Source organism: Dendropsophus ebraccatus, chromosome 7, assembly GCF_027789765.1.
Source record: "Dendropsophus ebraccatus isolate aDenEbr1 chromosome 7, aDenEbr1.pat, whole genome shotgun sequence".
Taxonomy (NCBI): Eukaryota; Metazoa; Chordata; class Amphibia; order Anura; family Hylidae; genus Dendropsophus; species Dendropsophus ebraccatus.
In genome coordinates, this window is record NC_091460.1 from 47,098,184 (window position 1) to 47,112,516 (window position 14,333).

Below are 14,333 nucleotides of genomic sequence, written 5' to 3' on the forward strand. Positions count from 1 at the left end.
GAGCAACCACATCACAATCTGATCATACCCATTTATTTGCCTTGGAAAAAAAAAAGTCCAGACTGAGCCGACATGTTGGCTGTTTTGCACATGGATGCGTCAACCACTGGATAATTTGCCTTTATTTGGAGTGTTGCTACAATTCTTCCTTTTCTACACATGGGTGTAGTAATTCTGTCCTTAGAATTTCACTTTATTTTTTTTAGAGAGATGTAATTGAGCCATTTTTTACCTGCATGTTTTCTCACATTGTTGCCTGTAGTGTGATCACCAGAGGGCATACCGCTGATAAGGCCATACTCTCTACATCTATACATGGCCTGTAAAACTGATTCTACATTCCGACTTAAAGTCTGTCAGGTGATTTCTGCTACCCTATCTGAGAGCAGGATATGAAGCAAAATAAACCTGTAAGGGATTATCCAGTGTTAGAAAAACATGACCACTTTCTTCTGGCGATAGCACCACTCTTGTCTCCAGTCTGGGTGCCGGTTTTGAAGCACTGTTCCATTGAAGTGAATGGAGCTTAATTGCAAACCGCACCTGAACTGGAGCCAAGAATCATGTTGTCTCTGGAAGAAAGTGGCACTGTTTTTCTAACACTGGATAACCCCTTTAACAGGAATCCTAGGGAACACCGTAAGAGTCCTGCTACACGGTGCGGTTGTGTTCAAGCAAGTTTTGGTTTTGGCAGTTTTTGAAAATGTCAATTCTTCAGGTTTAAAGATTTTCTTATTGAAATCAAAATGGTTTGGATTCCACACAGTATCCACATCAATCTACTCTGTAAACAATACCCTGATTGCCATTGTTCCCAGTATCAGGGTGTGTATAAACTTGTCAATCACAAAGTCTGGGTGGGTGGGTGAGCTGGACTCTTTGGGCCCTATTCCACAGTAACGATAATCGTCCGGAGCAGCCCCATTTGGCCCGATTCGGCCGATTATCGTTCGGTGAAATAGAACGATCAGCTGATGATCGTGTCATCAGCTAATCGTTAATTTAGGGCCAGACCTAAAATCATCGTTCCCCCACCGCGCATTGCTACGGTTGAATAGAGGTGCGCGGCGGACGACCGACGATTTGAGAACAGCAGCAGCATCATCATACATTACCTGGCTGCAGGGCTTCTTCTCTGCGCTGTCTTCATCCCCGGGTCCCGCGCGCTCAATCTTCTGAATGGCCGGTCAGCTGACGGAGCGCTCAGCCAATCACAGGCCGGGACCGCCGCGGCCTGTGATTGGCTGAGTGTGGCCTGTCAGCTGACCGGCCATTCAGTAGATAGAGCGCGGAGGACCCGGGAAGGGGAGCAGAGGACAAGCCCTGCAGCCAGGTAATGTATGATGCTGCAAGGACATCGGTAACGATGTCCTTGCAGCCCTCGCTCAACGATCATCGGGCCGTGGAATAGGCCCAGTAAACGAGCGGCGATCTAGCAGATCGCCGCTCGTTTACATCCTTGATCGGGCCCTCCTCGGCCCGTAGAATAGGACCCTTTGTCTCTCAGGAGTCCTGTCAAGATTTACTCTGCTCCAAACCATATACACCAATCTATTGTAGTGTTCAGCTCCTCTCCTATCATAACTGGCTCTCAGGGCCTGACTGACATGTTCACTATAAGTGCAGGCAAGAGTAAGCTTTGTAGCGCAATCTTTAGTCCACCATGAAAGTCCAACATTACTTGTGAAGAATAAGAAACAAAAACACTCAATAACAGTGCTCATTCTTACTCAACAAATTGTATTTAAAGCAAATCTATCAGTCCAAGCAATAAGCAACTATTTTCATACGAGCTGGTCGGCGCCGCTACACAAATGGTGTTGTCCATTTTTTCAAAGTGCTGAGATCTGGCCTGTTTTCTATATATACTAATAAAGTTGATGCACTGGAGGCGGGCCAAGCTAGTACTGGTACATCTGCTTAAAATAAAACTATTACCCCAAGATATATAACTTACTAATATAGTAGTTGTAATAAACTATCACTAATAGTACTGGCCTCAGTCTAGACTTGCGTGATTCATCCCTGGCGGGAAATGGAAAATATAAGAACTAAGATGTGTATTGTCTCCAGCTCCCTGGCTCCTCCCTTTTTCTGTAGATAATGTATCATCCTCTGATTTTACAGGAGGCGTGGCTGGATCTTGTCTCGGAGCTCTAGCCCTGCTCCCTGAGTGATGTCACCATCTCTGACTAGCCCTACGGCCTACATCTCCCTCTCTCATCTCCCTCTCTCCCTCCCTCTGTCATGTGCATAAATATCTGTATTGGGACATTCAGGCAGAGGAAATAATGCAGCTGGTGCTGCAACCTCACCGATGAAATAGTCTTCAGGCAAATTAGATGTTCTGCAACAGCTTTGGGCAGGGAACTCGCAAGAGTGCTGCTGGAGGGGAGTAGGCAGGGTGGGAGGGCTGTGATGAACAGCGGAGGGAAAGCAATACAATCTGGGAATTTTAATATTGCTCAATCAAGAAATTCAACCACAGAATACAGATTTCAGAACTGTGGTAGACAGCTAAGCAACGTTATATGCTCCTGCAGAATTTTTTTTTTTGTTTTAAACTTTAGGCATATGTAATTTTTTCCAACTATTGTTTTATTGATCTATTGATCTTATCTGTATCAAAGCAACAGCCAGTATGGAATCAATTGATCAGTCTGTGATTGACTAGATAACAACAAACACATTACTGCTTCTTGTTCGGTCCTTTAAAAGTATGAACTGATAGGAAATGTGATGTATCTAACTTCCAGGTGCTTTCACACATTTCAATGTACTTTTTTCTGTAGCCCTAAAGGGATTTTACATGGAAATCTCACTGATGGCCTATGTACAGGATAGGTCACCAATAGCTGATTAATGGGGGGCTGACAGTCCGCACCCCCACTGCAAGGGTTTCCCTGAAAACCCCCTGTAAACACTGTATATAAGACAGTTGTAGTTCTCATTGACACAGTGATTAAAGGGGTACTCCAGCTAAAAGCTTTTCCCCAGTAATTGAAACACATTACAAAGTTATATAACTATGTGATATGCTTCAATCACCTATCTGCCCCCTTCCCTATCTCCCCCCCCCTCAATCCCCCACCAGGAAGTGAAGTAAACTCATTCTTACCTAATGACTGTTGACCCCAGAAAGCCATTTTGTGACAATTACATCATCAAGAGGGAGGCGGGTCTAAGTCCTGTTAAGCCAGCTTCCCTTTGTCAGATGACACAGGTTGCTCAGCTCTGATTGGCTGAACAAGATGTAAGCCATCTAACAGTTTTATAGAGTCAGTTAGATATCACAGGAGACAAAGTGCATCATGGGAAAGCCCAAACCAGGAAGTTAAAAAAAATGAAGACACAAACTGGAGGTTGAGGGACCTGTAAACAGCGGGAAATTTAAACAGACTCAGGCGGGATGGTAAATTTAAAAACTATGTTTGATTCATTGTTTTTTTTTTATCAGCGCCGGAGTACCCCTTTAAACCTAACTACATTTAACCTGGTGCCTGATATAAGTATTTATATAATGTATGCAATTTAGTTTAGTCTTACTAGGGTTTAATAATTTTGTTCTTTAAATGGACGCCATGCATACATATGGTTGTTATAGCCGTCTCTTCCGCAGCACATTACTCTGCATGCGCTCGGCATCCACCGAAGCTCTAATAACACCGTTAGAGTTTTTTGTCATGTCTTGCTGCACTGAGCTAATGCTCTAGATTCCTCCGAAACAAATAAATGTTTTCAATTCCTCTGCTGTCATCTTGCTGTCAACATTAACATTTCAAAGGAAAAGTGCACTGAGCTAATAAGAGGAGTGACAGGAGATATGGGGATAACACTGTCCTGCTCAGAATGGGATATTAATAGTAGTAACAAAGCTGGAAAGGATCTGCAGGGAATAGGGTGGTGTATTAAAGGGATAGGCACACCAGGGGAATTATGATGCTCATCCAAAATTATGCAGCTCGTACAAAAAATTGTGACTTCACTTTTTGTATGCCGCTTGAGAAGGGGGGGGCGACCTGTGGTCCATCAGGATTATTTGTTGGCATCTCATGGGCAGCAGACAAGGCCCTGATCGGAGCCTCTAAGGCAGATGTAAACCTTTCAATGTGCACATTAAATAGCGGAAAACAGATGAGTAGTCCTACTTTTTACATTGGCAAAACTTCTATTGAAACACTTCTTAAAAGCCAAGCACATGTAGACACCAGTACACAAGCTGCATCTCTAACGTGTTTCGAGTTGTCACGCAGCTCTTAGTCCTAAAATCCCCAGTCCTATGACTAAGAGCTGTACAACAGCTCGAAAGACGTTGGAGATGAAGCATGTGTACTGGTGTTTATATGAGCTTTGGTTTTAAGAAGTGTTTTTAATAAAAGCTTTAATGTTTGTCAAGAATGGCAGGACTTGTCATCTGGAAGACTGTCCCTTTGGCCTCCTTTTGGCTGGTATACATTAGTATACTGTAAAAATAAAAAATGTAATAGCATAGTAAAATACACTATTCCATTCAGTGGGATCCCGTAAAAAAACATATCTATTAAACAAATACCCTGATAGCCTCTGGGTGATGGCTGTCACTGTATGGTGCCTGTCACAGACATCTCTTGAGTAGTGTTGAGCAGAGAGGCTGAACTGTTCAGCCACATGCTGTATCCATGTTTTTCAGGGCTCTCTAGGGCTGTATCTAATCTCTGCAGTTGCGGGGGTCAAATCTTGAGCATTCGGGTTTGAAGAACGTTGCTGTACCCAAACAGTTTGGCGTCTACTTTCAGCACTAGTATATGGTCTTAGGGCCGTATTAAACAGCCCAATCAATAATGTAAATGAGTGCCAATCTGCTAGATCGGCGCTCACTTACTGAGCCTAACACACGGCTGAACTATCATGCAGCAAAGGCTGCACAGACATCATTAGTGATGTCTGTGCAGCTCTTGACTAGTGTAAAATTATAAAGTTCATACCTGACCACGCTCCCTGGTGCTTCTTCACGCTCTCTGGTACCTTCAGTCTTTTGCCTAGTCCCACAGCCTCCACGAGTACTGTTGAGCTGGCCTCTGAAGTGGCAGGCCACGGCCAGTGATTGGCTGAGCAGCCTGTCACTTCAAAAGCCATTTCTGCAGCTTCACCGGTGGCTGTGGACAGCGAGTAAAAGGCAGGTAGGTACCGGGGAGCAAAGTCAGGTATATATGTACTTTATTTTTTTACACAATCATCGTCTGCTGATTGCTATTACTTGTAGCGATGCCTGTCTGATGATTTTAGTTCAGGACCTAAAGACACAATCATCAATGTCATCAGCTGATAGTTGTCTTTATTACACGGAGGGATGATCTGCCAAATCGACCTGGTTTGGCAGATTATAGCTCCGTGTAATAGGGCCCTTACAGGTGTAGTGCCACCAAGTCCTGGTGTCTCTCATTGCCATGCAGATAAGTGCAGACCCCTTTAACTAAGGCATGGAAGTCTAGTAGTACAGTTTCTACACCTCATCTTCACAGCCCCAGCCCAGACCGCTTATTCAGTGGCAGAGAATTTTGGTAATACAGACCCCAGCCATGGCCACTATATGGTACATACAAAGTACAGTACATATAGGGGATACAGTCATAATTACCATGACTGTTACAGCTGTACAGCCTCATAACAACAGGGTCAGCTGTTAGGCTGATGAGCTGTGAAACCCCAATAATCCAGACTGAACCTCTTATAGCCTAGAGCTGGTGTTTGGATTACAGACTTAGCATTCCATTAGGTGCTATACCAATAAAGTAGCATTCAATGGTAACAGGGTTATGTGCTGCCAATAAAATTATTGGCCACATCTGTACGCATCCATTATATTTAGTCCATTGGTTTAGTCCATTGTTTCTCAATGTTCCTGAGCCGAATACTCCATACTGAAACAACCCAAGTAGAACTCTATGATCATATCATGTGTTGCCTATCATATATCTTTCACCCTAAACCACCTCCAGGCCTGGCAAGTCCCCAATTCGAGGGCCATGTTGTTGGCCAATATAATGGACTTGACAGAGCATCTTTAAATATTCAAGTTTTAAGATCAACAAACTTTTTCTTCTATAAATCTTATTTTACTGAAGCTTCATGGTTGGTCTTGGCATTCTGGCAGAAAAACAGTCATCCCTTTCCTCCAAGGTTAATATTCATCACAAGAATACCAAAAAGAATGTTGCAGCTTGCTGAGACTTGCAGTTCATCAACAGTTTGTAGGCATTTCTTCCAAGTAGAAGGCATAAAATCAGATATAGATACAGACTTATATTTCCATTTCGTAACCAAATAAATATATTCTATATAATCGATTCATAAGAAATAAATAAGCAAAATGTTTAACAAAAACACACCTGTGTTTTTCGTCAGATCTCGCCATCTTGTTGGCCAAGCCAATGTACATGGATATCATTATTGGTCCAGCCCACAGTATGTCTAAAAGGCGCACTCATAAGGTGTCTAACAATGCATCATGGTCTATGAGTACTTTGAAAAATTAAGGGGAGTGATGTGTAAAAAAAAAATTCCTATCAACGGTGAAATGTTTTAAGCATGAAAACAAACCTGAAACACTATACGTCATGAGACCTGATTTTTGGAAGGCATCATAGAAAAGCTACTTTGCATAATATATGACTTAGTATAAAGCTGAACAGTCTATTCATGGTACGATGGAAACTGCAGCTCCAAATTATTGTCAAAAATAGGTAAAATGTCTGTCCTCCATAGTCCGCCAACATGAGCTAAATCACATTCTCAAACAGCTGCATAGAGCACATGATGTTTTCATCCTGAAAGACAGAAAAAAAGGACACTTAGTCAAAACGTTGACAATTGAGAGAGCTCTAACATGGTATGATTATTAGAGATGAGCGAATCAGACGGATTTCTGGTTCGTAAATACGGCTGATTCGCTCATCTCTAATGATTATCACAAGTTGTGCACAACTTTTTCCTTAAAAGGGTTTTCCAGTGTTAGAAAAAAATGGCCACGTCCTTCCAGAGTCAACATGACTCTTGTCTCTAGTTTAGGTGTGGTCTGCAAAAAAGCTCCATACACCTCAATGGAACTGAGTTGCAAAACCACAAGAGTGGTGCTGTTTCTGGAAGAAAGTGGTCATGATTGTCTAACGCTGGATAACCCCTTTAAGGGGTTGAATGTAAGTCACAGCCAGCATTACTATGACTCGGAGGTGATCAAGTACTGCCTCTAAGACCTTGCCTAGATGATGGCTACTCCTGACATGGTGAGGGTACCCTTATTGCATAGTTACACATTCATTGGTATGGCACAAATTTTTATTATTACAATATGTCATGTAAACATGTAATTGTTGGAGCTGTCCCTGTATCTTTCTATTTGCAGATGATGAGTATTGGAACATGTTTGGCTTAGCAATATACAGTATTCAGGTTCCCGCAGTACAAGCAATAGGCTCAAGAATATGTAGCTGAAGCTGTACAAAACATCTTTCACCCCATCCAAGCAACCTCACCCATCATCTTCCTTTACTTTGCATCTTGGATGAGAACAGCTGATCAAAAACATTAGTATCTATCACCAGGACTTCTACACATGTGCATTGACAATGCCAGATCTCTATAAGTAACACAATATTAGGGTCACCTCATCCCACAATGTCAGCTGATCATGGTCTTTCAACATGTTGAAAAGGCCTGATCAGTGCAGTGATGGTCTGCTGCTTGCCGCTCAGTGTAATAGGAGGAGCAGACCTCTGCTCCGGGTGTCAGAAAAAGCTGGATCCAGTCCTGGGAAACTTTTTCCACTTTTCCAGGACTGGATCCAGCTTTTTAGCAGAGTTAATTGGAAATCAGGGTCAATTCTAATAACAAGAAATTTCAGTGCTCTGTCTGATTAAATGGTATTACAGGGGATATTAGTGAGTTGTGATGGTTTTCCTAACCAGTAATAAGAGATTATGCCTTTTGGCCACAAAACTGTTATATAATGTAGCTACATCATATTTCTAAACAGTGTGAAATCTGTAACATATTACATTGCAGTGAAGTGTGAAGAATACACCAGAGATCGCTGTTGGGTATTAGAAATTCCTTCAAGGTTTATGTTCAAGAAATGAAAGTAATTCCATGTTGTACATTGTGTTTCTTGTTGGGTTTTTGCTCAATAGTGAAGTCTCTTCTGTGGACAAAAGAAATTAGAATATGTGTTTATAGAAAAGATCTCCTAGGTTGGTTGGACTTTGGAGCCCATAGGGATGTTTCCGTATCTAAAATTAAGATTGGACTTGATGTTTGTTATGGATATATTCACATATATGGAGGCGGGGTGGTCCATTCCCTGACCCATATAGGTTACTTGCCTTCAATCAACCTGGGCATAGAAAACCTTGGCCATCTCGTAAGAAAATAGCATGTAATGTTCCTGTAGGGCAGGGAACATGGCGTCGTGAAGGAAATTGTTGTAGTAACAATTGATATGGAAAAACTCTGGTGTGAGAACTCTACGTCTAGTGCAGTTATGGAATGGGTGTATAGCGAGTGCACTACTTGGCTGGCACCAAATGACCTAATTAGTATGTATAATTAGTAGGCTCTCTAGCAATACCCCTAAAATATTATCTCGAAGTATAATTAAATCACAAGTAAATATGTATATATAACACTTTATCTACATCAAAATTAAAATTCATAAAAACATATAAACAAATGAACATGTAACTACACGCTTACAAAAAAATCTCTATATATAAATCTCATGCGGTTGCAAATGGTATAATACAGGATATAGACTTGACTATTTGTAGGTTAAAATACATATAATGCGGTTAAAATGAATATAGTACGGTTAAGTCCGCATGTAGTTGTTGCATACGGTGCGGTTAAAACCGCATGCGACTAGTGCAGGGCCCTTGCAAGTCGCCGTGGTTTATTACTACTATATTTGATCAAGTCAGTTATCACTGTTCTGTTTCAGTTCAATATAAATTGCAACAGTTAGTGGCGCTTATTAGCGTTTTCACAGAAATATGTTAAAATAGATTCGGTGGAAATCCACCTCTCACCGGTCTGAAGACTCTGATTCTATGAGGTCTATGGCCGCAGACTGGTGGGAGCAGACAGAGGGTTATTTACTTGAAGATGTCGTTAGGAGCTCTCCTCATGTTCAGTGTTCCTCGTGTCGTGTGCATGGGGTCTTGTGTAGAGTACTGTCCGGTTTGGGGCTGAATGCTCAGTGCTCGGTTGTCTCTCCTGACATCAGATGGGTGTTTACCCTTAAGCGCTGCTCCCGTGTTCTCTGACAGCATAGGAGTATTTGTATGCATTCACTATGCTGTGAGCTAATAAATGGTGGGACCGGTGGTAGGTGGTTATGGCAGTATATTTCTGCAGTATATTCAATAGTAGTAGCAACTCTTTATACGCGTTTCAGAGCACTGCTCAGCTCTTTCCTCAGTAATGAGTTGCAAATGGAGTCTGTTCGTATATGCAGCATTTAAATATATGTTGAGGCCATGTTAAATGCAGGCCTGGGACTCTCCAGGTTCTCGCTAATAGGTGGACTGGATTTTACTTTCATGACTTCAATTGAAACATAATGTTGTTTACAGTCTGGAAATGATCCTGCGTATCAATATTTAAATATAGCAATATACTTATCATGCAGTATGGATAGATTACACATATCACTTTTATAGAACATTATTTTCTTACACGAAATATAGTAGGTCTATTTTACATGAGTCACATGTGAGAACGCATGTGCAACTTCTCCATGTGAACACCGTTGGAGACTTGATGCGGTTTTACATCCAAATTAGTATATACGATACATGTATAGGTTTGGTTAATGTCACAATGCCTATACATCTGTAGACTTATATACATACAAATGTACATGTATATTACCAATAAATAAAAAAATAGTATAGTGAAAAATAAAAAATAAAAATAATTGAAAGTAAAATCAGGTAAAGAACGAAATGAAATGATATTACCAGCAATAAAAGTACATATTTATAATGTATCTGTTTAGTATCAATAATCCATTTGCAGTAAAGTATATAGTTAATATGGTTAAGTAAGCTCAATAAATAGAAATATATACCGTATGTATATCCCACCATATGTTGATTCCAAAGGGGCAGTCCAGGCACTGATATAACAGTCGGGCACTGTACTGTCCGTCAGGACAAACCAAGATGGGAATATCTCACAGCATAGTGAATGCATACAAATACTCCTATGCTGACAGAGAACACAGGAGCAGCTCTTAAGGGTAAACACCCATCTGATGTCAGGAGAGACAACCGAGCACTGAGCATTCAGCTCCAAACCGGACAGTACTCTAAACAAGACCCTGTGCACATGACACGAGGAACACTGAACATGAGGAGAGCTCCTGACGACATCTTCAAGTAAATAACCCTCTGTCTGCTCCCACCAGTCTGCGCCCGCACACCTCATAGAATCAGAGTCTTCAGACTGGTGAGAGGTGGATTTCCACCGAATCTATTTTAACATATTTCTGTGAAAACGCTAATAAGCGCCACTAACTGTTGCAATTTATATTGAACTGATAAACAGAACAGTGATAACTGACTTGATCAAATATAGTAGTAATAAATCACGGCGACTTGCAAGGGCCCTGCACTAGTCGCATGCGGTTTTAACCGCACCGTATGCAACAACTACATGCGGACTTAACCGTACTATATTAATTTTAACCGCATTATATGTATTTTAACCTACAAATAATCAAGTCTATATCCTGTATTATACCATTTGCAACCGCATGAGATTTATATACAGAGATTTTTTTGTAAGCTTGTAGTTACATGTTCATTTGTTTATATGTTCTTATGAATTTTAATTTTGATTTAGCTAAAGTGTTATATATACATATTTACTTGTGATTTAATTATACTTCGAGATAATATTTTAGGGGTATTGCTAGAGAGCCTACTAATTATACATACTAATTAGGTCATTTGGTGCCAGCCAAGTAGTGCACTCGCTATACACCCATTCCATAACTGCACTAGAGGTAGAGTTCTCACACCAGAGTTTTTCCATTCACTTATTGTGCACCTAAGTAAAGAACTCCCATATAGTACAGATGCATTTATGGGAATTTTTAGAAACTAAACGTCAGAAAGTCGCAGAATTTAATTTTGAGGGAGACATAAACCCTACTTCAACAACCAAAAACAAATCTAACCAAGATACATTTATATCTGACACGTTCAGGACACTAGAGGATCTATTACAGAAACGTTTAAAACAATTATGGGAAGTTAGATCACTGAGTCAACTGTTAGAAAGAAATATTATACCAAAAGGCTTGATACTCTATAAGACACCAGCAGGGGACCTTAGTAACAAAGAGTTTGATGAGAAATGGAAGGAATTTTTCAAAACACAATCAATAGTTATAGTTAATATGGTTATAGAAAGAAGAAATCAAATTATACAAGAACTAGATGCAAAAATTAATCAATTGAAAATTACAGTAGACACATTTGAGAAAAATGATGAATATAACAAGTTTCAGAATAGTATATGCAGAAAATTAGACATACTAGAAAAAGAAATTATAGATAGAAAAACCAAAAAAATTCTATGGGGACAAACAAAAGCACAACAAATAACAGATAGAGATACAATCACTTACACCAACAGATTTGCCACCCTAGAAGAAACAGCCACCACTCAATCAAATTTTCCCAAGAAAGCCTCAACCATTACTTCAATTCAAAACAACCAATACAGCCAAACATACAAGAAGAAACATATGTACTATTCTCAATATCAGAACCCACCACACATACCAACTCGACTACCCTATCAAACACACAGAACCAATTATCCACCATCATCACCCAGAACACCACACAGGAGAGCACCTTCACCATACAGGAGACAATATTCACCACATCAGCCACACAACCCCACCCGACAGAACTGCAACACATACTATCCATACCATCACTCAACTCACCGATCACACAACCAAGATACACGTTACCACTCCCACACTCCTCACTATCAGACACAACCTTTCCACCCCACACACAAGAAATCGAAGTATCATTCTCCCAAATTGGAAATGGAACAGAAAACATATCAGAACCCAACGGGACAAACAAGCAAAAAAAGAGAACTAGAAGAAGACATAGAAACCAACCAAATTCAGAGGAACAAAGTGGGCAAAACACACTAGAAGCATCTTCTATCATCAATCTTAGTGACAAAATACTATCTCCCGAACATATATCTCTACTAGACAAAGGTCTAAAATTCGCTCCAACCCAAAAAATTGACAAATTTAGTGTATATATTGGCATAGAAAAATACATCAGAAAATTATGCCTGAAAAAATACCATCTAAAAAATCCAATTGAAAGTAACATGGCCATTAATTCTACATATAGACACACAGAACTCAACCCCAAATCAAAATTTTTTTCCTAGACAAGAAATCAGTAAAGAGATGTCAACTTTCCAATGCAACATAGAAAAGGAATTGAGGACACATAAATTTAAACGCCAACCAAATAACCTTACACAGAAAGAAATTAAAGCCATAAAAGACTTACAGCAAGATCTACAAATAACCATTAGACCAGCAGATAAAGGGGGGGGGGGGGGGGATTGTTATACTAGACACTAACAAATACAAAGCAGAATGTAGACGTCAATTACAAGATAGAGCCATGTACACACTACTATCTTCAAACCCAACAGAAAAATACACCAATCAGTTACATAAACTTTGTATGGAGGCCCACACATTAGGCATACTTAATAAATCAGAATATAACTTTATCACCAATACAGAATGTAGAATTCCAGTTTTTTATTGTATTCCAAAGGTCCATAAACATCCAACTATCCCCCCTGGACGCCCAATAATATCGGGGATTGGCTCACTGACGGCAAATCTCTCGCAGTATGTAGATCGCATATTACAACCGTACGTTAAACAAACTCCCACCTATATTAAAGATTCTACACAAATAATTGAAATAATAGAGAACCATGAGTGGCAATTAGACTGGTTGTTAGCCACGCTAGATGTCAGTTCCCTATATACTTGCATACATCATTCCCAAGGAATCTCAGTCATACAACATTTTTTAGGACAAGATATTTCACTCAGAGAAGAACAGACTCAATTCATAATAAGGAGCATCGAATTCATACTTACTCACAATTATTTTTATTTTGATACTGATTATTTTTTACAGATATCCGGAACGGCCATGGGCACCAGGTTTGCTCCGAGTTACGCCAACCTTTTCATGGCGTACTGGGAGGAACTTTACATCATACCCCAGCTAGGAGCAGACCTGGTGCTCTGGAAACGTTATATTGATGACATCATTATCGTATGGAAAGGAACAGAGGCCAATTTTTTAACATTCATAGAAACCATCAAATCAATTTAATTTAACCTTCACTTCGCAATACAGTCACCAAACTATCGAATTTTTAGATCTACAAATCACAGCCAACTCTTCTTCACTGACATGCAATACATACCGCAAACCCACGGCCAAAAACGGTTATATCAGATTTGACAGCTGCCACCTCCCACAGTGGCTCCTTAATATACCGTTCGGCCAATTTAGAAGATTAAGACGGAACTGCACAGCAGTAGAGAAATTTGAAGAAGAAGCTGCCATACTCAAAAAACAATTCCAGACAAAACAATACCCAGAAGAGATTCTAGATAAAGCCCTTCAGAAAACACGTTCACTTGACAGATCATCATTTTTTAGTGAACCACCAGATACTACATTAGAAATACAAGACCACGTACACTCAGCCAAACTCATCATACCATTTAATTACAGCCACAAACAGATACATAAAATCATTCATAAACACTGGCACCACTTAAGGGATGATAAAACATTAGGTCCGTTACTCCCTCCCAAACCACCCATCATTTATTCCAAAGCACCGAATTTAGGTTCACAAGTTGCTCCAACCATAAAGAAAAAACCTAATTCCATACAAAACACACTTAGGGTATATTCACACGGGCGGGCTGCGAGCCCGGCAGGTCCTGGCAGTTCCCATACACTACATACTTGCTGCGGTCTAAACGACCGCAGCGAGTATGTAATTATACCGCCCTTAACCCCTTCTGCTCCCGCCCGGCTCCCCCGCTGTAAGCATACTTTACCTGTCCTTGCTGCACGGGTCCGGCGTCCTGCTCTCCCGTCCGGCCAATTAGTGTGTTGCCCAGCCGCAGCCACTGATTGGCCGGACAGGAGAGCAGGACGCCGGACCCGTGCAGCAAGGACAGGTAAAGTATGCTTACAGCGGAG

General features: G+C 40.6%; 1 protein-coding gene across 4 annotated transcripts in view; it reads right to left on the reverse strand.

The window, feature by feature from the left end:
• Nucleotides 1-4,350: 4,350 nt before the first annotated feature.
• Nucleotides 4,351-14,333, reverse strand: part of KCNIP4 (potassium voltage-gated channel interacting protein 4) — a 405,696-nt gene continuing 395,713 nt past the window's right edge. For all 4 annotated transcript variants that reach the window (XM_069976475.1, XM_069976474.1, XM_069976473.1 and 1 more), the window contains exon 8: nt 4,351-6,806. In XM_069976475.1, coding sequence (XP_069832576.1) covers nt 6,759-6,806 — 48 coding nt within the window. In that variant the 3' untranslated portion in view covers nt 4,351-6,758. The remainder of the gene's footprint in view (nt 6,807-14,333) is intronic.